The sequence below is a fragment of the Varanus komodoensis genome, unplaced genomic scaffold (assembly GCF_004798865.1).
Source record: "Varanus komodoensis strain SLA01 unplaced genomic scaffold, ASM479886v1 scaffold14_1, whole genome shotgun sequence".
NCBI classification, from domain to species: Eukaryota; Metazoa; Chordata; class Lepidosauria; order Squamata; family Varanidae; genus Varanus; species Varanus komodoensis.
This window is the reverse complement of record NW_025335438.1, coordinates 4,802,920-4,827,032: the sequence shown is the minus strand read 5'-3', so window position 1 is coordinate 4,827,032 and position 24,113 is coordinate 4,802,920. Positions and strand designations below refer to the sequence as shown.

The 24,113-nt window shown below is 41.7% G+C and overlaps 1 protein-coding gene across 1 annotated transcript in view; it reads left to right on the top strand.

The window, feature by feature from the left end:
* Positions 1–22,374, top strand: part of CNBD1 (cyclic nucleotide binding domain containing 1) — a 166,968-nt gene extending 144,594 nt beyond the window's left edge. The window contains exons 12-13 of the mRNA XM_044424328.1: positions 17,171–17,230; positions 22,246–22,374. Of these exons, the coding sequence (XP_044280263.1) occupies positions 17,171–17,230; positions 22,246–22,374 (189 nt within the window). The remainder of the gene's footprint in view (positions 1–17,170; positions 17,231–22,245) is intronic.
* The last annotated feature ends 1,739 nt before the right edge of the window (positions 22,375–24,113 follow it).

The window sequence follows — 24,113 nt, the reverse complement described above, 5'->3', positions numbered from 1 at the left end:
ATAAATGCAGATACTGGATGGATGTATGGATGAACAGATATGGAAGTGGCAAGAATTGGAAGCAGATCAATTCGCCCAACCCTGTTGACAGCTCTGGTGAGCTGTATCAAGGCTCATGGGCCAAAGGGAGCTATCACAGTGCACAGTCCTAACCTGCAGGATTTCATTCCATCTGCTGACATTTCTGCAGACATTAGAGTTCCAGGTTAGACATATCAGGTTTCCTCCCTGAAACTTGATAGAAATCCAATGTTTGACTTACACATTTCCTTATGTTTCCTGATAGTACATGATGTAAATTCACTATGGGGATATAATATTGCATCTTACCCTGGAAACATGACTGCAACATACTTGGTAATATTGTGTCTGCTATGTTACTAATGCCAGATAATGTTCTTGCTCTTAATCCATGTATTTCCCTCAGTCTAGTAGCTATGGAAATATTATTCTCTTAGTATTAAACATTTGAAGGACAGATTATGGGAAAGTTAAGGGTTATGGGACAGAAGGCACAATTCTAAGAGCTCGGTATGAAAGAAGGTTAAACAGAGGATGAATGCAAACCAAGGCAAGTGGCTGAGTGTACTTAGAGTGAGTATGAATTTTGCAGAATATTCCACAACAAAAAACATGTATCAGTCAAATTATTGGTCTGGAACCTATTGTCCACCACAATAAAAACTTTCACAGAGCATTATTTAAAATGGAAAACCACTCTTTCCAAGAATAACTATGATTTTAATTAATATTTAAGTGTATTTGCAAATTTTGTAATGATAATCATCTCTACAAGTGTTCCAAAACTTAGTTAAGCCTATATATAAACAGCCCATTCTTTGACTGAAGCCTGCAATTCTGTACCCACTTACCTGGATGTGAGCCCTGTTGCAATCAAGACAATGTAGCTCTTAGCATATATGTATAGGATTTCTCTATTAACATTAAATCAGTGCCAGTAGTTAGTACTATTAATTGATTTGGCATGATAATGGTAATGGCAAAGAGTAATTATTGTTATTTTGGTGTTCCTCCCTTGCAAATGAAATCCTCCCTTGCAAATGAAATATGCCGTCTGGTACCAATAGCTTTTTACAGTTTACTGTTTTACTTTTTTACTGTTTTACTGTTCAGATTTCCTATACGTAATTGAAGGCATTCCAAAAATGGTGACAAAAAAGCTAATGATTATGTTCCTTTTACTCAAGTGACATGTATTACTTAGAATCCCTGAAATAAACAGGTTATAGGGGAAAAAATCTAACAGCACTGTATGTAGTATGGGTGTAATACTAAGCCAAACAATAACATGACCCTCAGTACTAGCTTTGTCTCTAGAGAAAGTGTCCCTGTCTGTATTGGTCTGGTCATGAATATATTTTGATTGACAACCCCATCCAATCCTAGACAAACTGGCCACAACATCTGACAATTTGATGCAGAGTTGACATAGACTTGTGTACCCAACACTGCATTGGTTTGTGGCTATTGTTTCAACAGAACATATTTCCAAATAAGTGTTTTTGCATCCAAACCTGAAGAGGCAGAAACCTACCATTGGACAAAGCTAAACTTGCAAAGATTGGGTTATTTGGCTAAAATGGTGGGGAAAAGCTATAGGATTTACAAAGAGAAGAGTAAATGAATCACTGTGCCTTCCTCTGGTCCAACACACTTGCAAAGTATGTTGCCATGGTGACAGAAAAGCAAGTTAATAGTCCAGTCTTGGAGTGCTTGAGCTGTGGGATAAAATGATTCTGTCTGGTTCCCTTCCTATAATCAAGATAGAAGGTGCATTTAGCATGAGCTGGGAAACACAAAATCACAAACTTTTTCACCCAGTAAAATTGCTATTTTTCCCCTTTAAACAACAACAACAACAACAACAGCCTAGTCACAAAGTTCAGGAACATGAGTGATCAGCTTCTGCCCTCCATGTATTTCAGTGATAAATTCAGCCTCCTATTTGTCTTGACTGAAATCTGAAATAACAGTATGAAATTCACTGTTTGCTTTATTAAACTATAACAAATAGAAATGGAAATGTGTGTTGTAGTTCAGGACCACAACTTTATTTTTTACCCTGATGTCTGTATGATAATATTATTTTCATACAAGAATCCTAAGGTGGCATATGTAACCAGTCTTTTAACATTACACACTCCTGTGGGGTAGGTTAGGCTCAGTAATAGTATTTTAGTATTAAAAGAACATTTAAATGCAAATTAAACATGCTGCCTTCCACCAGGACAAGAGACAGGGTAACTTATGTCTCAGCAGTCCCTGCTGACTGACTTATAGGGGAAATTGTATTGGGTTTCCTTACAAAACTTCTTTGAAAGGGACATGCTAATCTGTGTATCTCTGCAAAGTCCATCTATCTGAATAGCACATCCTTCTGGTCCAATCAAAAGCAGCCTGTGGACCACATGCAGTGTTTGGGGGTCTCCCCATCACTTGCCAGTTACTAGCTGCCCCTGAATTTCCAAAGCTGTTGATTTTGTCCTCACTCTCTGGGAAAATCAAGTTCATCCATCATGAAAATGTATGACTTGCTGCCAGCACTGCCATTGTCTGACTTTTCTTGGAACCTAGAAATGATGCTGTACCAGGCACAATCTATGGTCAGCCTTCTGAGCATGGACACCAATCAACTGCTAGTACACTTCCTGGCATTCATACATAGAAGGTGGACCATGGAGCAGTCTGGATAGTGTCTACTAGCATGTTCTACAGCTGGACATCCCAACACAGCTGCAATGTGACTTGGAAACTGAGCTGAAAGAGGCCCTCTGGAGATACTCAGTAACTGTAAGAGTGGAGGGGAACAAGGATCCATGTTGTGGCCCTGCATCCACAACCTTCCTGTGTTTATTGGGAAGGTCCAAAGAGAAAATGTAAATTGAGTTAGGGAACTCCATGAGTTGGAGAATCCTGTCCGTTTCCTTCTGCACATATAATTCCTGAACTTTTGCATGGGGCTAGAGACAGAACACCGTGAGTGAGCTTGCACTACTGGATTAGAGAGAGTGATTGTGGAAATTGTGTGCTTTTACCGAGCATTTACCTCTGTATGCTAGGCTGTGCTGCCCATAGGAGTTAGCTTTCAGCTTTGAAGTAGTCATCTATAACAACTTTCCATTTCTAATGTATGTGTGGCTGGGTGTGTAAGAGAATGAGTATGGATGGATGGCCTGTGTGCTTATGTGAATGGATGGCATATATGTATATGAATGAGAATGAGAACGAAGGTAAGAGGTAGGAAAAAAGAGAAAATGGGAGAGAGAGGAGGTGGCACACAGAGAGAAAGGCAGGTGCCAGGAAGAGAAAGAGAAGAGGGCTCCCATCCACTCAGGCTTTGGTCCTGCTCACCCTTGACTTTTCCTCTTCCCACAACTGTCTCTGGCCTGGCCCAAAAGCATTGTATTTTCCTGTCCAAGGCCTTACACAGCTCCCAGGAATGGCTTCAGACCAACAGCTACTTGTGACATGCTGCTTCCTCCTCTTAAAAAGCTTTTCTTAGTGCTAGAATCTCAACTTGAAGATAAGCTGAACTGTCAGCTCTGCAATCTGAGCTGCCCCTCCTGAGAAAGTATGGAGAATACTGTGATACTTTAGAGTAAAGGCCACTTTCATACCAAAGATTTCCAGCATGTCAGAATGTACGCTATGTTTAAGAAAACTCATACAGATACATACACAAATTGCCCTCTGTCAGGTCCACTGTGGGTTAGATGGCTTCAAAGGCATGCTGCCCCACTCCCTAACATAATGCATCTGTTTTTTTTCCCTCTGTGCTGGCTTGCAGATGAGAGATTCTGTATCCTTTTGTTAGAATGTAGCAGCAAATCGAAAAACAATTCCACCTTCACCCACACTGGCCTCCTGCCTTCCCAAATTTGCCCACTCCTTTGCTAAAGTCATTGCATCTAATCAAGTGGACTCAAATTCACAAAATTTACACTTATTACATATTGAAGAAGCATATTTGTATGATGCTTTTCCATGGTAAATCCATGGAGTCAATCAGTGGATGAGGACACATGACATGATAAACTGTAGTGCATAGCAAAGATAGGGTTGGGCTTAGGTTTAGGGTTAAATTTAGGAGTAGCACGATCCTTTCCTCCATTGTTCTCTCTTCAGTCCTCCCACAGGTATTCCATGGAACACTGATGAACTGAGACTTTTCCACCTACCCATGCTGACATGAACCTCTTTTAGCTCATCAAATCTTAATTTGCTCTTCTAAAAAAAGTTCATATTACCGAAGCCACCTGTAAAGCCAACTTTTGCAATCTTCCCATTTGGGCAGCTGTAAGCCCAGTTATTCCAGGGCCATGAACCACAGAAAGAAATAGAGACCAGGTCTATGTGGGGCTCACAATTAGATTGTCTTTGGCTTAGAGCAGGGGCCTCAAACTCGCGGCTTGCGGGCCAATTGCCGGGATGGGCAGGGCACAGGGGAGGGGCCCTGCGGCCTTCAAAGCACCAGCGGCGCCCGGGCCGGCCGTGGGATGAGCAGCCCACCACCACCGTGGTGGTGGAATACTTGATGTGGCCCAGCCTCACCCAGACTCTAGTTCCAGCGGCCCCCAGGTAAGTTGAGATTGAGACCCCTGACTTAGATATTGGAAAGTTGTGTGGTACTCTATCTCAGGTGAGAGACCAGACTAGTGAGAGAGCATGACCTCCTGGCAGCATTTCCCTTGGCTTCTCTAACACTTTCAGACTCCTTCACCACATTAAGGTGTGTATTCGAGAGGCAAAATTTCCTTTTGCTAATTTATTAGACATTATCTAGGATTTTTGCTATAGTCATTTTAGGCACTTAGTGTTTAGAAGCCGATGGTACTTTCAGACAGCAACTATCTGGTGTGCCCAGTAATGCTATTTATCTTAACTATAGGGTGATAAGCATGTGAATTGCCTGCCTGTAAACAACTGTCACTAGGAAGCCATTATTAGCTACTTAAGTGGTCATAAGCAACCACTCAGGGTGTTCTAGTGGCTGCTGAGTGGCTCTCCTGAATACAGAAGGGCTTTGCGTTCATAGCCTTACATTATAATGCTGACCAGGATGGTAGCTCACAGAATGCAGCCTCAACACAGTATTCAGTTGTGTAGTGCTAAATTTTGATGTGCACAGTTATGATGATGATTCCCATCACCCTGCCCCTCCAAGAAAAATCAGTAGATATTCTGTGTTTCTATTTTTTATACTCAAAGGAGCTAACACTCCAGATAAAAACTCTACCATAAAACAAAGCCATCACAAGCAAACAATACATATATAAAATCTCACCTTAATGCAGCCTTGGGAATAAACTTCATTGAACATAGTGGCGCTTAACTTATTTCTGTCTGTGTAAATTCAAGTTAAAAGGCACATTGTGCTTTACCAAAGATCTTCAGCCAACTGAAGTACAACCTTTAATTTGATTTTGGAATGCAATTCATCTTGCAAAAAAGAAAATAAAAGTTACTATTTAAACCATTCATGTGTAGTAGGAACCCAATTTAAGAAGCAGAGAGGGACCTCCAGTTGACTTCCTCTATTCTAATCTGTCACAAACAATAGCAAAATGTGAGAACATTGGTACACCTTATTGTGAAGCATGATACAGCTCAGGCTTTGGCTCATTTTCAGCATTTGGTCCTTCTATCACGAAGCATTTAGCTCAATTTTGCTGGCTAGGTAGTTCTCAATGTATCTGTGCCTCCAAGTGAAACAGCCACAGAATATGTTTGATAGTAGGGAATGGGGGAAAATTTTTGTTTTATCTTCCAGCAGAAACTGGTAGCTTCATTGTCATTCGGATGGTGTATCCATTTGAGGTTTCAGTCTAACCTTTTAAGGAGCAATTCATGGTTCTGGTCCCTGTCCCTGAAAAGGTTCAGCACCATGGATAGCTCCTTTAATAATCAGACCAGATTGGGTATTAGAGGAATGAGCCACAACTGTGGTCCATATTTAATTTCCTGGCATAATGTGCAGGTGGGGGCAGAGTAATCCTTTGTTCTGGACAGTTTTCCAAATACAGCAAATTAGTTCTTAGCTTGTGTTCAAAATTGTGTACAAAACAAAAATAAGTGTACAAAATGCATATACCATGGGAAATTGCATAATAGGTGATAATATTAAAACTGTGATTTTGGGGTAATAAAAATAACAGATTGATGCAAAAATTGGATGGAATGGACTTTTGATTCAGAGCATATGAAACTTTTACAGACTAGAAATGGACTGATACATTCATCCCTACTTTCTGGCCACAAGACAGGCATATCCTGTATACATCAATGAAATAAAGCAAGACTGTACTGACAGTGTCTAACAGCTGCATACGGTCACTGCAGGTAGATTTATGAAACTCTAACCTAGATATTATTTCTCACTGGCTCAACTGTTGACCGTTTTGCTGAATTGGTCTTATTTTGTGCACAACTTTGTATATTTCAATGGGCTTTTTACACAGAGGCCAACTGCTAACTATGGGAGAAAGTGAGAATTTCTGTATAGATTTTAGAAGGCTTTATTAGAGTATATGGAAGGTGTAGCTGTAGTTGTTAACTCTCTGTTAGTCATTGATATTGTTACCTGTATCCTACCTCCCTCTAAGCAAATATAAAACAATGCACAATAAATAAATACATAAATCCAAAAACAACAATGAAAACTCAGCAGAAGGAACAATAAAATGCAGTAGGGCTTGTAAATAAAAACATAGCTTCATCACAGGCTACTTGATTATGATTTTGATTCTGCAGTTAACTGTTTCTGCTGGAAAGAAACAGGTGCCGAATGGTTATGCATATTGAATGGATGAATGGCTATACTGAATGGCTATGCATCCCTACAGAAATGGAGGCCTCCTTGTTTGTATCCCATCATCCTATTTGGCTGTAGAAAACAATTGATAATGAATATTCATGGGAGGAGGAGATTGTATCTGGGCAGCAGTCCTTGTCCTCATCCTGTCTGTGTCACCTGCAGCTGTGCAAGGGGCCTTTCTACACGGTCCCCCTTTTTGCTCCCATGGGCTACATTTGGCACTGGGAAGGCATCTGGGGGACACATGTCAGTGAATGTAGCAGAAGTGGCGAAGGATAGAGACTTCTCATTCACTCTCTCAGGTATATTCATCCATACACATTCTTGATCACACACACCACTGATTGGTGGGCAGGTGGAGTGTGATTGACATAGGGAGAATGGTGTACAGTGTTCTCTACTTCCTGTAATCTAAGCTCTCCCCATGTTGGCTGTAAATGCAATGGAAGGATGGTACATGGAGCAGAAGGTAGGCATTTGTGGGAATTTTCTTCTGCTGTTCTTTGTTATTTTTTGTTTTGATAAGAACTTAGCAGAATTCTCAAACATCTTTGGAGGCAGGACAGATAGCACTTGAGGTTTACACAATATGATTACATGAGAAAACAAAAGTGACACATTTATCCAGAATTTAGGATGCTAAGCTGTGAGAAGTTTTAATCTATGTGCAACAGTGAAATATAAAATATGATAAGCTTCTACATGCTCTGCAGAAGAAAACCTACAAGCAGTGTTCAAATTATAGAAGTACTGATTGTGCTCTTATGAACTCAATTTTCCTAATCCTTTGTGATGGCTTCCTTAGCTATTTTTTTTCAGAGGACTACAGTGGGGCATGATTTGAGTGAAATTGGAGGGAGTCAGGGTAGGACTTTTGAATTTCATTAAGCCCTTTGTCTATAATTGTAGTACTGCATACAGTTACTATTCTGTTGTTGCAGTTAGAATATTAGACTGACTGAGGAGACCCAGGTTCAAATCCTCACTTGATCATGAAGCTTTCCAGGTAACCTTGGCTGAGACACCAGCTCTCAGACTAACCTCTCTCACAAGGCTGTTGCAAGCATAACAAGTGTGTGAGGGCACAGTGGATGTCACCCTGAATACCTTGGAGAAGAAGTGGAATATACTTGAAATACATAAATGCATAATAAATGCTTAGTGAGCCACTTAGATTGGGAAAATGGCATGGGAAAGGGGTTAACCTTTTGCCAGTATCTCTGCTACTTCCAAACTATTTAACAAAAACTGGAAATGCTGGAGATCTGTTAACCCGTATTTGAGGTGAACATTTTAAGATACATACATATGAGCTGAGGGGAAAATAAGATTTGGCAATATCTTTGAATAAATGTGGAAAACTAGCATGGTAACTGCTAACATCTGCAGGATGAACATGCCCTCAAATTAACTTTGTACTGGAGGTATTCTTCTGAGGAGTTTTACAGGCTTCTAGTGACCTCATAACATATATTTCAAACTTTTGGAAGCCAACCCCAGAAAAGACAGGGTTTTCTTACTTAATAGAAGTCTCCCTGGCCATCCGTGCAGATGTTTCTGAGGAGAAAAGGAGGGGTCATTTCTGGAAAAACACAGCATTCTTTGCCTGTGACCATGCTTAGGTGACCTTGGACACAGCTCAGTATGTATACCTTAGAAAGCAGCCTCTTTTCTCTGGGACTCGTGTCTCTGTAACTAGGGAATTGTGCAATGTTTTGAAATCAAGTTTGAAATGAGCAGGGAGGAAATAGATTGTCTACAATTTGCCAATAAATTGATGTCATGAAATTATTTAGGGTTGGGTTATATTTATTTGGACTATGAAAAATTAGGGTCTGAAACATTATGACTATTGACTAAAATCATTATGGAAAACTAGATATTGCTTTGCGAAACATTGCAGCTTTCCAGTTTAATTTATGGCAAAGATAAGGATCTGGAGTCTGTTACTAATACAGTGCATTTTGGGGTGTGTGGAATTCCATGCTGGATTTCTGACCTTATTAACTTGTTGCAGCCAGGTCAGAAGGTATGTGTTGGCTTGAGGCATGGCTGACTCCATGTTTTTGAGGGTCTTTGGAAAGGTTCCCTCAATAGACACTCCCCTGTCTGAGTTTACCATCTTACCACCATTAGCACCAGATGCCCCATTTCCTGCACTTCAGTACCATCATTGCCACCACTTGCAGGAACCGGGAAGCAAGTAGGAAGTGCTCTTGTTGTTCCTGTTCTCTGCTTCCATTGTATTGGTCTGAGTGTGAAGCAGGTAAACACGCAGACTGAAGTGCTAAAGAAGAGAAATCTCTCCAAGTGGCACTTGACAAAGGGCCTCTACTGGGATGTAGGCCCTTGGCAAGTGCTCAGCCGTGCCTATCCTTGGAGTAGTATTTTCTGACCTTCCTATCCTGCTATGGTTGAATTCAGGTACACACACATTTAGGAAGTAATTTTTATGGCCTCCCAACATAATCTGCAAAACCATAGTAGAGGTCAGAACTATTATTATTTTTATTTATTTATTTGGGATTCTTATATGCTGCCTCATTCGCGTAAGCCTCAGGGTGGCTTCCATCAAATAAATAACAATACAAATATATAAAAACTAGAAACACCCAGGCAATAAGTTAAAACAAATAAATTAACAATTAATTAAAATAACATTTAAATAAAAAGGTCTTGGCCTGGCGCCAAAAAAAAAAATGACGATGGCACCAGGCGGACATCTCTGGAGAGTGCATTCCATAAGTGGGGCACCACTGCAGAGAAGGCCCTCCTCCGGGTACTCACCCTCCTAATATCTTTCACGGAGGACTCCCGGAGAAGGGCCTCTGCCGCTGATCTCAGGGCGTGGGAGGGCAAGTATGGACACAGGTGCTCCTTTAGGTAACCAGGTCCTAAGCCATTAAGGGCTTTATAGGTAATAACCAGCACCTTGAATTGGGCCTGGACTTCAGTGGGGAGCCAGTGAAGCTGACGGAGGACAGGGGTTATATGAGAACAATGCCCAGTCCCTCTCAGCAACCTGGCAGCTCTATTTTGCACCAACTGAAGCATCTGGACCGTCTCAAGGGCAGACCCACATACAGCGCGTTACAGAAGTCTAGTCGGGCAGTAACCAGTGCATGCATCACTGTTGTAAGGCAGTCATCTTCCAGATAGGGACACAGCTGATGGATTAACCGAAGCTGATGGAAAGTGCTCCTTGCCACTGCTGACACTTGAGCTTCCAAAGTCAACTCCATGTTGAGGAGCACTTCCAAGCTGCGGACACTGTCCCTCAGAGGGAGTGCAACCCCATTCAGGGCAAGGTCCAGGTCCCACCCCTCCGAAGCCTGAACCACCTAGCAACAGGACCTCCGTCTTGTCTGGATTGAGCTTCAGTTTGTTGGCCCTCATCCAGCCCATTACCTCAGCCAGGTACCAGTTCAGTACAGCCACTGCCTTACCTGGATTGGTTGAAAAAGAGAGGTGGAGCTGAGTATCATCAGCGTACTGATGATTCCGCAGCCCACACCTCCTAATGACCTCTCCCATCAGTTTCATGTAGATGTTAAATAGCAAGGGGGACAAAATGAATCCCTGCGGAACTCCATGGCATAGCTGCCATGGCACAGAGCCATGGTCCCCCAGCACCACCTTCTGGAATCGGCCATTGAGATAGAAGCGGAACCACTGCAAAGCAGTGCCTCCAACTCCCAATCCCGCTAGCCTATCCAGAAGGATACCATGGTCGATGGTATTGAAAGCCGCTGAGAGGTCCAGGAGAACCAACAGGGATGCACTCCCCCTGTCTCTCTCCCTGCACAGGTCATTGTACAGGGCGACCAAGGCAGATTCAGTACCATAACTGGGTCTGAAGCCGGACTGAAATGGGTCCAGATAATCAGTTTCATCCAAGAGTGCTTGGAGTTGTCCCACCAACACCCGCTCTAACACCTTGCCCAGGAACGGTATATTGGCCACCAGTCTATAATTGATGGCCATCTCTGGATCCAAGGATGCCTTCTTTAGGACTGGCCGGACTACCGCCTCCTTTAGAGGGGCAGGTACCCAGCCATCCTTTAGAGAGGCGTTGACAACCTCCAGGATCCAGGTCCCTATTCCGTGCTTGGCTTTGTTGAGTAGCCAAGAAGGGCAAGGATCCAATAAGCAGGTGGTGGGACGTACTTGTCATCAGGCCGCAATAACTGGAACTCATCCATCAATTTTGGACCAGATGGCAACATTGGGTCCTCCCCTGAAGGCTCTGGGTCACTAGTGGAGTCCAGCTCGTGACTAATCTGAGCAATTTTCTCCTTAAAATGCTTGGCAAAGTCTTCACAGCGGGCCATCGAGGGTGGTACAGGATCTTTCTTGGGGCCCAGATGAACCAGCCCATGTACCACCTGAAAAAGCTCCGCTGGACGGCATTGTGAGGAGGCAATGGAAGCAGAGAAGAATTTCTTTTTCGCCACCCTCACCACCACAGCATAGGCCCAATAATGGGCTCTTAAGTGTGTTCGGTCAGATTCATCCTGTGATTTCCTCCACCTACGCTCTAGACGTCTCCCAACCCGCTTCATCGCTCGTAATTCAGGTGTATGCCAAGGGGATGACTGGGCTCTGTCAGGTGGGAGAGGACGCTTAGGAGCAATCTTGTCAATAGCCCTGGTCATTTCCCCATTCCACTGTTCGACCAGAGCATTGATAGGAGCACCAGCCTTATCAACCGGAAATTCCCCCAGAGCCTTCAGGAATCCATCCGAATCCATCCGGCTCTGGGGGCAGACCAACACAATTGGGTCTGCATCCTTACAGAGGGAAAGGCTATTCTCGAGCTCGAACCTCATGAGGAAGTGATCTGACCATGACAGGGGAGTCAGACATAGATTCCTCACTCTCATATCACCCTCTTCCTGCCCCATTGAGAAAACCAGGTCCAGAGTGTGTCCACGTTAATGGGTCGGGCTGATGACATGTTGAGCCAGCCCCATGGCCGTCATGGAGGCCATGAAGTCCTGACCTGCCCCGGTCAGAACTGTCTCACCATGGAGATTGAAGTCCCCCAGGACCAACATCCTGGGGGTCCTCAACACCAAATCTGAGACGATCTCCGTCATCTCAGGCAGAGAGTCTTTTGGGCAGAAGGATGCACGGTACACCAACAGAATCCCTAATCTGTCTCGGTCACCCAAAACCAAATAGAAGCACTCTAGACCCGGACTCAAGGGAACCGGAAGCCCCGTGAGGAAGATGGAAGCTCGATAAACTAAAGCGACCATTAATTGGCTATGGTTATGAAGTTGCCTGGGGAGCGCATGGGCGCCACCATTGGGGTGGTTATGGGCAAGGGATGTTATGGTGTTGAGGGTCTAACGAGTCCGCGTAGAAGAAGGAGGGACAGATGGTTGACATCTGTTCCCCCTTCTGGTTATTCCCCCAGCCGAAGGGTTCCAGGTAGTCTTATCAACCACCCCCAGGGCTTGTCGGTGCTGTTACTTAATGCCAGGTCAGTCCATAATAAATCGTCCCTCATCCACGACTTAATTGTGGATGAGGGGGCTGACCTGGCTTGTATCACAGAGACCTGGGCGGAAGAGTGGGGGATGTTTCCCTCTCTCAACTGTGCCCACCCGGGTATCTGGTTCAGCACTGACCACGCCTGGAGGGGAGGGGAGGGGGGTCGCTTTAGTTTATTAAAATTAGGCTAAAAACAAATTAAAACCCTTAAAACTTTAAGAACTCCCCACCAACCACCCATACAATATACAAATTTACAAGTTCACACCAACCTGCCCTGCCAGCCAACAGAATTCCTGGCCAGGCCAGCCTCCGCACAGCCCCAAAATGACCCCAAATGGCGACGACCACCCTTTGGCCATCAGCCACCGGCTGCATACGGCGAGTTATGCTGGAGGCTCGTCCCCGTGTCCCACCCTCAATCTGTTGCAGCTCTCACCCACACTGGCAGGGGAGGGGAGCGAGGGCGGCTGCGGAGAACTCACCGGGAGAAGATGGCGCCAGTGGGCGATGACAGGCCCACCAACCAGTCCAGCCGCGGTGTCCTCAGCCCCCGGGTCCCATGATGGCTGCTCACATGGCGTCAGCAGTCCGCAGAGCACAGGTCAGCCTCGGTGGTCGGTGGCGGCACGGCAGCAGCAGATGGTCAGGGGACGGGCCCAGTCCTGGTTCCTGCCCGGCCTCATCTGGCGAATTATGCTGGCGGCTTGTTTCCGCGCCCTGCCCCCAATCCGGCGCAGCTCTCACCCATGCCGGCCTAGGGCTCTGACTTCAGAGGACCCTCTCTCCTCTCTCACAGTCAGACTAGTTCTACTCATGCTGAGATCCAAAGACAGACCACCTTTGAAACTGGCATGGGGTGGGGCAAGGACAAGGGTGCGGAGGGAAGGAGAGAGACACTGGGGTGCCTCAGCCTCTTTTCCTTGCAAGGTGGGGAAAAATAGGTGACCAAAGTCTTCCATCTAAATATTTCAAGGGTGAGGAGAACATGAAGGCAATCCAGCATCTGTACTCCTCCTGCCTTCAACTGAATTGGCTCCACTATGTTTTATAATGTGTATAAGATCCACATGAATGTCATTCACTGAATGTACATAAAATGAATAGATTCACTTCTCATTAAATAAAAAACACTCTTAAATCACAAAACTGCAACAAAATTAAGTTATGAAAGGAAGCTTCAGTCTATGGAAACAATAGTGTCTTTATCGTAATAATGAAATAATCAAAATCTCCTAGAAATTAGACAAAATGGCTTCTCCTTGCTATCTTAAATGAAGCCATATTATCTTTATCTCAATATAATAACTTATACATGATGCAGCTTAATCAAAATCAAAATGTGGAAGAAAGCTGGGGTAATATGATTGAGCTAAGATTAAATGCTATTATTTCAATGTGCTGATGATTGCACTTGGATCTGATCTGACTGATATAAATTGCTGTAGTACAATTTATTTTGATTTGGGGCGCTGTGTTTTGTATATCACATCAGCTACATATCAGTGTATCCTTCAAAATCTGCACCCCTAATTGTGCAAGAGATTTCTCCAATTATAATAGGAGAACTGTGTATATTAGTTCAACTGTGTATATTAGGGAAATTTCCATGGAAAATATGTACATTAAATAAAATTGCATAAAAATATGTGTGTTAGGAGAAATCTACACAAAAAATGCACATCTTTATGCAAAGTAAAAATTCTCAAAGTTTAGGATGAATTGAACCTAAGATTTCTTGAAGTACATAATAAACCAAACTTTAAACTTAAAAAAGATAAAAGGAGTAAAAAGAAGCAAGAAAAATCATCAGATTCATCCTTTTCTATTTGGGTTCCAGCACAGTGGCCTGGATCTTAAGAAATTCATATCATGTTCTTCTCATGGAATTGTGCATAGATTTGCAGCCCTCATAGACCTTCTGCTGAGGACTGGTGGATTGGAACAGGACTGCAGGCAGTAGAAGGGGCAACAGCTGAACCTCCAGGGCAGGTGCGGATGGTGATCCAATTCTTTTGCTTGTGCAAATGGAAGTGCTGTCTGCTCATCCAAGAGTCTCCCATTTGTACAGGTGTTCCATTTGATTCACACTACCAGATGCAACAAAAGCCCCCCCCCCCCCAAATGATCTGGCCATCTTCTGCACTCATCAGCAAACTAATGCAAGACTATCAAGATTGACTGACAAGGTTGACAAAAGATGCAACCACTAACAAGCTGTGTCAGTAGGTAACTAACCTGAATGAAACCCTGGAAAGAAGTGTTAAGTTGTTGATCTGGAGATGGTCTCTAATCACCATTGTTGCATCAAAGTAAAATAAAATAAAATACACAAATACAGATTAGTCTTCTCTGAATACTAATTTAGAACAAAAGGGATATGTGAAGATCATCACAGCCTGCATAGCAGTAACTCATCTCCCGTTACCTTCAGAACACAGACCCGCTATTTAGCAAATAATTTCTAGGACTCTTAAACAAAGGTTTCTGCTGCACAGTTGAGAAATAGAATTGAAGAATCTCCAGCACAGAGGCAGAATCATTTGAGTATTCTTTGGATTGCAGACATTGTTCCACATATCAGACCACACTTATTATTTATGCATTGTTGTTTACTTTTACCTTGTGTGGTTTTATATTATCTTTGCATTGTATTTTTAGAGTATTTTACATTTTTTTCAGAATTCTGATCCTGACATGGGATTGCTTTCCACAAGAAGGAGTTCCTTTGTGACTACCAAGAACATTCGAATTTGTACAACTAAATTGCAAAAAGTGACTCCTTGTAGCACTGTAATTTTCTCTAGCTGGTGGCATTTTAATTGAAATGTTGATCTCTATTTTCATTTTATTTATATCTATATCTATATATATTATCGCACTCAATATTTCTTATAGTTTTATGAATACTGGAGGGGAAACCATGTTATTCATCTTGGATCATTTTTGGTTTAAGTGGCAATGCATGGGAAAAACAGAGTCATCCACATGTATTCTGGGTCATGAACTTTCTAAGCAGAAGATATTTAGTGTTTATTATGAAAGGCTGAATCTCCCAGTTTTGTTTCTCATGTTTCCAGTCCTAAGTCTGATATGTTGTAAATTGAGAGAGGAGATAAGAAAAAATTAACATGAAATCTGATATATTTTAGGAAAAGTTTTCCTAAAACATGCATGTTAGTATAGAAGTTTGAATACCATGCACATGTTTTGCAAGACATTTTCCTGATATAGGGATCTTCATGAATGCAAACACCTTTGTGCTCACATTCAAAATGTGAATGCTGAAAAAATAAGTGTGTTTTATCTTGTGTTATCTTAAAGTGTGGAATGTGTAGAACTACAAATGACCCCCATTCTCTTGGCTTCTTAAAAGTGTCTGAAAACACATCTTTTAGCTTAGCCTTTTAAACTTTGTAGTTGCTTTCACATGTTTCTGTTATATTTCTAGAGACAGAGCTCTGACCTCAGAGCTGGGAATCTGCTCTTCAAAACTGCTCCCCACCCCTTGCAGCTGGTGCGGAAAAATATACTGGCTGTCTCTCCAAGGCTGAGAAAGTGGGTGTGGAAGGTGGAAACTTGGGCTGCAGTATATAAATGTCCATAAATATATAAATGGTATATAAATACTGTCCCCATTTCCAGTTATAAGACAGGTTGACCTTACAGATCTTTAGAAGAATTTATTTTGCTTAATTTTCATTGAATTAAGCTTAATAGGGCTTTTTTGTAGGGCTTTTTTAAATGATAAAACTAGTTTGGGGAACTGTATTTGCATGTATAAGAAGAATCTGAAGCCTTGGCACAAATTTTCTTAGTTGCATAATTCTGATCAGAGTGATTTCAGAGGATTTTGCCTTGTTCACTATGGAGTCCTATTGTTCCTCCTCCTAGCTTTTAAAACATTGCTTCTGAAATGGTTGACTCTATAACTCTCTGTTTCACCTGCTTCCATCTTTTCTCACTTGCCTCTTTCCCAGATACTGCTAGTTCCCTAGCAACAATGATGACCCCTAATGTTGTATGGCAGTCTGCAAGTTACATGTGCTCTCTGGTTCACACTGAAGGTATCCAGGACCTGAATACCACAAGTGTAATTGATAGACTTTATACACGGGCTTCCTCTTAAGAAGGATATTGTAGAATAAAATTACATACCTTTTGGTTTCTGTAAATGCCAACAGTACAGTCTCTTAAACAGGTTTACTACTTGGTACTGTACATTAGCTCAAGAACTGGCCCCAGGTGTTTCCTTATAACAAAGATACATACTTTGCTTACTTCATGTATAATCAGATCATTTACAACAAGCTGCCCTTTTGTCTATTCATGGTAGTCAGAATCAGTGTTTTATTGTTTATAAGTTCTTCTTTAAGCACCATCTGGTTTATACATTTTGATCTGGGTTAGTAAGAAAAATGCTTCATTTAGGTCCATAATTAATATACTTACTAACTGCACAGTGTAACACTCATGTATCTCAATACAGCCTCTGCATTCTGCAAATGAATATAGAAATCTATGAGTGAAAGAGACAGTTGTTCCAAAAAGCTGGGTGGTTCTCAGTGAAACAGATGCCTGTGTTTTGATAGTAACCCTCTTATGAGGGAAACATTATTCTTATTAGAGGATGATTATTCATTTCTAATATATCCTGCAGTGATAATATTCCATGACATGTTGTTTTGAAATGAGGTATTTTATGTAAAGTGTATAAATTAAATCATGAAATCTTGGAGGAATTATAAAATTAGGTAGTTTTTGAAGTTAGGCCACCAAAGGCTAAATAATTGAAAAAACATTGGCTTTAGCTATTCACCATTGTTCTCTTTGCAGGATGAGCTCAAGCTTAAATATATAAAAAAAGAAATAAAAAAAGAATGGAAGCATGAGAAGGTAATAAGATAATGGGAACCACTGGGTGCTTCCAGACTTGGAGGTGAGGTGGGTGTTCTAGTGCTAACTAACAGAAGGCTCTGTTAAGCTTTTCTGTCTTTTCTTCCCCAATGGACTCAACAGTGAGGAAAAAAGGATGAAGTGGCAGGGAAACCTTGGGGGATTACAAATGGAATACATCATAATTTGAATCCCACATAAAATATCATGCATTAGGCAGAGTGACAGCACAATAAAATCCTCATCTGGGAGCACCTACTGTGAAAAGCCTTCAGTAAAGAAATATTCAGAGTAATGCTGGTGGGCGTGAGAGAAGCAGCTGTTACATAGCCAAGTGTGCAAATGGCCCTCTATTAAGGGGAGATTTCATTAAGGGTGCACTAAATCATGCAATTAAATATTTATTTAATAAAATACTGTATACAGGAAAGAGTCTAAAATAATGTCATATCCATATTAAAGTTGTCTAAAACATGCAAATGTATTTTGTTTAGTCTATAGTAGTTTCTTTTTGCATTTGGTGTTCATCTTATGATGTAAAACTCACATTTATGATATACAAAATGCCATGTTAGCACCGTATTTTCCCTGACTGCTGAAAAAAAGCAGGATAAATGTCTACTGGCCCCATAGGAAAAGGAGTAAAGAAATTAGGTAAACAGTTTAAAGAATGACTTTATGGAGTATAGATTCTGGGGATTATTTCTTTATGAGAAAAATTTGCCCCCACTTGTCTGCACAAGTTATTCTCGCAATCCATTTTTCCATAGCACCCATCATTTTCCACACCCCTGTAATAGCCCTCCTTTACTAATCATTTTCAAGCTAAAAAACCCCAAATGTTGTCACCTTTACCCATAGGAATGGTGCTCCAGCTGCTTCATCATACTAATTGTCTGTTTCTTCCACTTTCCCAGCAATATTTTGTCTGCACCATTTTCAGATCCAGTGAATCAAACTTAGGGTTTGGTTAGTTTGTTTTTTCCAGCTCTGGAGGACCCCACATGGGAACCACAAGTTTTCTAACCGAGCCTTGGAATTCCTATGTGGCTGCCTTGCTGTAGCAGAGATCTTAAATGCATGCATCATCTTCTGACACTGTACAACAAAGGGGAAGATGATACATTCACAAGTCCATAGGAGTTCAACAATATCCAAGGCATTTCTCCTTGAACAATCAACAGTTCATAGTAACCCTTAAAGTAGTATGTAATAATACTTGTATAGTATAAGAAAAGTTGGAAATGTAGGCTGCAAAATGATTTTGCTAATTTCCATAGCTCTTACATGATGTAGTAGTTTATCTGAGAATTAATTTATTCAATCCATTAGTAAAATGGAACCTTTGGGTTTTGTTTGTTTTCTAAAGCTGCCAGAATCAAATTATCTTTATTGTTATTCAGAACATTTGAAGATGTGTGTATGTGTTTGCGAGTGTACCCAACAGACTTCTCTTTGAAATAAAACATATCATGTAGCAGAATGTTAAAAAGCAAGGGCACTGGGATTAAGACTTCATTACAACCAGTATTCGGCATTGCCACTATGCCACCCTACATGTTGTTTTGTCTGCAGAACTAGCTCGCATTTCCTAAAATAGCTCTAGAAATGAGCCAGAGTCCTTATTTCTGGGATGTAACTAGTAAGCGAGGCACCCTTTTCTGAGTTCCACTCATCTGCCCTGTTCTGAAAACAAACTTTCTGGCACTTTGCCAGTTGCTTTAGTGGCAGGTCCTACTGTCATGCAAGCAGATACAGTCCTATATGTCTGACAGACAATACTTGTCCTCAGGGGCTCTGTCCCTGAGATGATGAGGGGAAGAATGTGGATGGACTTGCCATCACCATTCCCTCTGCTGTTTCACCCTCACTGCTGCACCCAACACTTTCTAGATGTTGGGAAGGCAAAAGGTAAGGAGCTTGGGTTCTACTTGTGAAGGCTTTGGATAACACAGCAATCCTTCATGAATGTAAAGACTCCCCACTGGGGACATCTGCTTTCCCAACACATGGAAGGCAAGAAGGCCAGCAGTGAGCCAACCCATGAAAGTACTTCACAGTGAAGGGATAGAACACCTGAATAAGGTTAGAACTGCAGCATGCAAACGTGCCTAACAACGTCTTCCAAAAGGCAAAGATGATGCAAGCATATGGCGGACAATCAGAGGGTGAAAAGGAGAAAGGGAGTTACCCACACTTGCTTTCTCTCACCCCACAGAGCTCAAAATCATGCTTGTGAGTAGGGAAACATCAAACAGAATAAAGTACTGTTTTGCTCCCCTGCCCCTAGGGAGTAGCAAAAGTGGCATGCTGTGAAATTTTGATCTCCTAACAACTTTTGATTTGAACTCCTAGCAACTTTTTTAAAGGGGGGGGGGAGCGAAGGTAAGAAAGGAAAGCAGTACCAGAGGGGAGGACTTGGTTGGAGGAAGCAATTCAGATCATAACCACAGAAATGAGGAAAGGAGGTTTATTCTTCATAAACTACAATTTCCAACCAAAGCAGCTGTTTTCCCAAGTTGAAACAAGTTAATGGGCACAGCTCGCTCGCTCGCTCTCTTTCTGTGTGTGTGTGCATGCTCTCAGCAGCTTTAGGGTAGAGCAATTTGAAAGGGGAGAAAAGGGTACCCCATCAATGAACCACAGTCCTAATCTGGATCACCAAGACATCTACATGGTAGAGCTACATTTTCAAAAGAAAAAAAATTGCAAAGTCCAATCCCAGAACTCCTAAATCATGCCTAGCTTAATTCTCAGTATAATGATTTCAGTGAGTTTCTCTTCCATCAAAACCAATATTGGGAATTTGCTATTATAACTGCTCAACAGATTCAGGCTAATCTTGAATTGCACTGAGCCAGATGGCTTACCTTCATCATAATCTATTTTAAAAATAGACTTTAAGTTTTTAAGTAGGAACTTAAAACATCGAGCACATACAAAAATGATACTTTTTTCCCTTTTATTAAGGATTACCTTTCAGGTAATTGTTAAAAAGCTAGTTGATACATATTTGGTGGCTGTAATAAACAAACAAATGGAATGACAACAGAAAGGAGAAGAAAGCAGCCTCCCCCTTGCTTACTGTGATGTGTTCATCTGATACTCAGAGACCACCATATCCACTTTCCACTGTAGTTCATGGCTGCCAATATCCAGCATGTGGCACTGATTTCACAAACAAATGGCATTTGTATATAGCTGTCCTCTCTATTTGCTCATACAGCTTACAGTTCGTTACTGCTTGTCTTGCCAAGATCATTTCTTTCATCCTCCTCCCAAAAAAGTTTGGTTTTGATAAAACGAAAACACAAGCTTTGTGAAATAACACAGGTGAAATTTCAGTAGAAAATCAAAGTTATTTAAAAATGGAAATTGACAATGCATTTATTATCATCCAATCCTATGTAACTGTTAGTCTGGCCATTGTTATCCATAGGAATGTGTGGGGAATCCAACCCTCTGCCCCTGTAGATTCCAGCCTGCCACTGACCCTCTATGACACCAATTGAGCCATGTCATGGACTTATGACTCCAAGATAAATTGAGATTTTCACAATAATAATAAAAAAATTCCTTTAAAAAGATGAAGGAATCTGAAGGTACCTAAACAGGTCTGAGGCTGGCCTTAACTGCTCTGGGAACGACATGTAGCCACCTTGCATTCCACAATAGGAGAAAGGTGGAATATAAGTAAGTAAATCCACTAATCTGCACTAATTGACTCTAGAAAAGTATGTGGTTCTTGCACAGTTTGGGATTATTGGCAAAGCTAGAACTGGCAAGTTTGTGTAGATGGATCTGTCCACCACCATTTTCAATTGACCCAGAATGTAACGCCATACATAGATGCCAGGCCAACAAAAGTACCTGGTAAATAAAAGGAGGTACTGGCACTGGCAATTGTGGGCCCTTCTAAAATCCTAACATTTTCCCACTTATGCTGTAGACTGCTTCCTGAATTGAAGGCTATTGTTATATGTCCTGATCATCAAGGAGAGGGAATATTTAATAAACTTAGCAGCTGCAGTTGCAAATTAACACTTCCATAGCAAAGCCCAGTCTGTTAATGTCCTTTTCAGTGTGGATTGCATCCCCAGCTGTAGTAGGTTATTTCCATGACCCTCAATTTAAGATGCCACTTTGACATCTGCCATATATAGACTGAGCTTTTCGTGTATATGTGAGAGTGCATCAGGGACAAAACAGAACAGAACCCCCCCCCCCCAAAAGACACTGTCTTGTTGTTTTAGGTGATGGTAGCACCAATTCTCCACTGCTCCTTCCTGCAACAGTTGCCTGCTTCTCTTCCATCCACCACAGCCACTTGGGCGGCTTTGCTAATGTAGCAACAGCTGCTTCTTACCTATGTCTCTCCCCAGGAGCTGATGCTGAGGCCCACAGACCTGGAGTACCACTACCACTTATGCTACTCGGGCAAAGAAGAACTCCTACCGGGCCTGTGCTTAATACTCCTTCCTCAAAGTGAGGCATACTTTGCAAGATGGCCTGTAGAAGCACCTGCCCTGGACTACTTTGCTGGAATAGCACCAAACAGAATAGAACTTACTCTTTAAAACCTTTTAAAAAGTTTAACCACTATTCTATAGCATTTGCTATTTGAATCCCACAAAACCCCACAAGAAACCTCATAAAATCCAAATCCTGCAGAAAACTGGCCCTTAACACCATACTCTGAAACCTGCCTACCAGATTTCAAAGTGATTTGGCTCCTTTGTCACTAGATCAAAGTTAATTGATGATGTTTGTCTCTGAAACCAATATTCTGAAATGTAATTTATTGCTGCTTTGATTATGTCTAATGAGCAAGTATTTTTGTCTTTTCAAAGTTAAATACTTTTCTTCATTTGCCATATACTGTTAAAAGTATTTGGATTAATAAGTATAGAAAGAGACTTTCTAGTTTATTGCATCCTTAAGTGAACAGAATCACTCAAGAGTTTGAAAAAGCTATGTCTAGATTTTAATATTTAACACTTTCCTCCCCATTTCAGGATTTGATCCTGAAAGATGCATTGTCCTACAATGGAATTACCCCTGGTGTCGGAAAGTGGATCCATGAACAGATTAATTTCACTAAGAGTGAGAAAAAGCATCAAGAGCATTCCCTTGCAGCTACTTAGAGAAATCCTGCATGAAACAACATGAAGATTTCATGAAAAACAACAATTTATTCCTTCTTTACTTTTCCTTTCCTGTTGTCCATGAAATGTTCTCAAATTACTTCCTTCATCCATTCAAATTTTTCAATAGCCCAGCATGCTACTGTTACTCACTTCTTTTTGGTATCCTTGTTTTTCCTTTTGTGTAACGCCTCTCGGTTTCTATGTTGTAAAGCACTGAATGTTTTTATTACACTTTAACACAAATTATAGGAAATCAATACAATGAATTCAGAATAATCACTGGTCGTTTTTAACAAGTCATGTGAAACCTAATAACAAAAAGCAAACCATATTAAGCCTGATTTTCTTTTAAAACAATAACAACACAACAAAACAAAAGACCCTAGCCTGTATGTTGGTATACCATGTGAAGCTTGTTTAATTAAAAAGACAATAGGGGGAAAGTATGAATAGATTAAACCATGTTCTCAGAACTTGGGTTATCAAAGAAGGTATTTTATTTTACATAATTGACTGTTGGTGGCAGAGTTCTCTCAACATATACTGAATTCCTCAGGAGTATTTTCAAATAGTATCCAAAATGCCAACATATATGTCTACTCAGAAGTAAGGAAGGCACATATCTGCATGTCTACTGACAAGTAAGCAAAACAAGCCTCAGAAATATGCAGGGCTGAACCGCTCCCTAGCAGCCTCCTCTCCAGACCCTGACTTGTCTTCTTGTCAGGGACAGAGCCTATGCATAATCAACTTCTGACTGGAGATAAGAGCTTTCCCTGCTGAGTAGAGAGAAAAGGAGCCTTTTATCAGCTGCCCATAGCCGAGAAGAACTTATTTCCCTGTGGAAGTCCAGAGAAGCAACTGGCAATCTGGATGGGAACTTGTGTAGCCCATAGACCAGAGATTCCCCATGTTTCATACACAGCATGATATCATGCCACACACTGGACTAAATAGGCATTATATAGAAGATGAGAACATGTGACATGATGGAGAAGTATCAGCCCCAGGCAAGTCAACCATACTACATACAACCCTACCAGACCTATTAGTAATGCTAAGTGATTCCTTTCTGACTCCCAAAATCATGATCAAGCAGACAGCCAGGATGGTAAACATGTCCACTAAGTCTTTCCAGCTCCTTCATGGATCACTGCCTTGTTGTGGCAAAGGGGCTTGCGTAGCTCAATGAAGCTATGAGCTATGCCATGCAGGGCCACCCAAGATGGACAGGTCATAGCAGAGAGCTCTGACAAAACGTGATCCACTGGAGAAAGAAATGGCAACCCACTCCAGTATCTTTGCCATGAAAACCCCATGGACAGTACCAAAAGGCAAAAAAATATGATGCCGGAAGATGAGCCCCTCAGGTCGGAAGGTGTCCAATATGCTACTGGGGAAGAGCGGAGGGCTAGTACTAGTAGCGCCAGAAAGAATGAAGTGACTGGGTCAAACCTGAAAGGACACTCAGTTGCAGATGTAACTGGTGGTGAAAGGAGAGTCCGATGCTGCAAAGATCTATACTCCATAGGAACCTAGAATGTAAGATCCATGAATCAAGGCAAGCTGGATGTGGTCAAGCATGAGATGACAAGACTGAACATTGACATCTTGGGAATCAGTGAACTAAAATGGACAGGAATGGGTGAATTTAATTCAGATGACCATCGGGTATACTACTGCGGGCAAGAATCCCTCAGAAGAAATGGAGTAGCCTTCATAGTCAATAAAAGAGT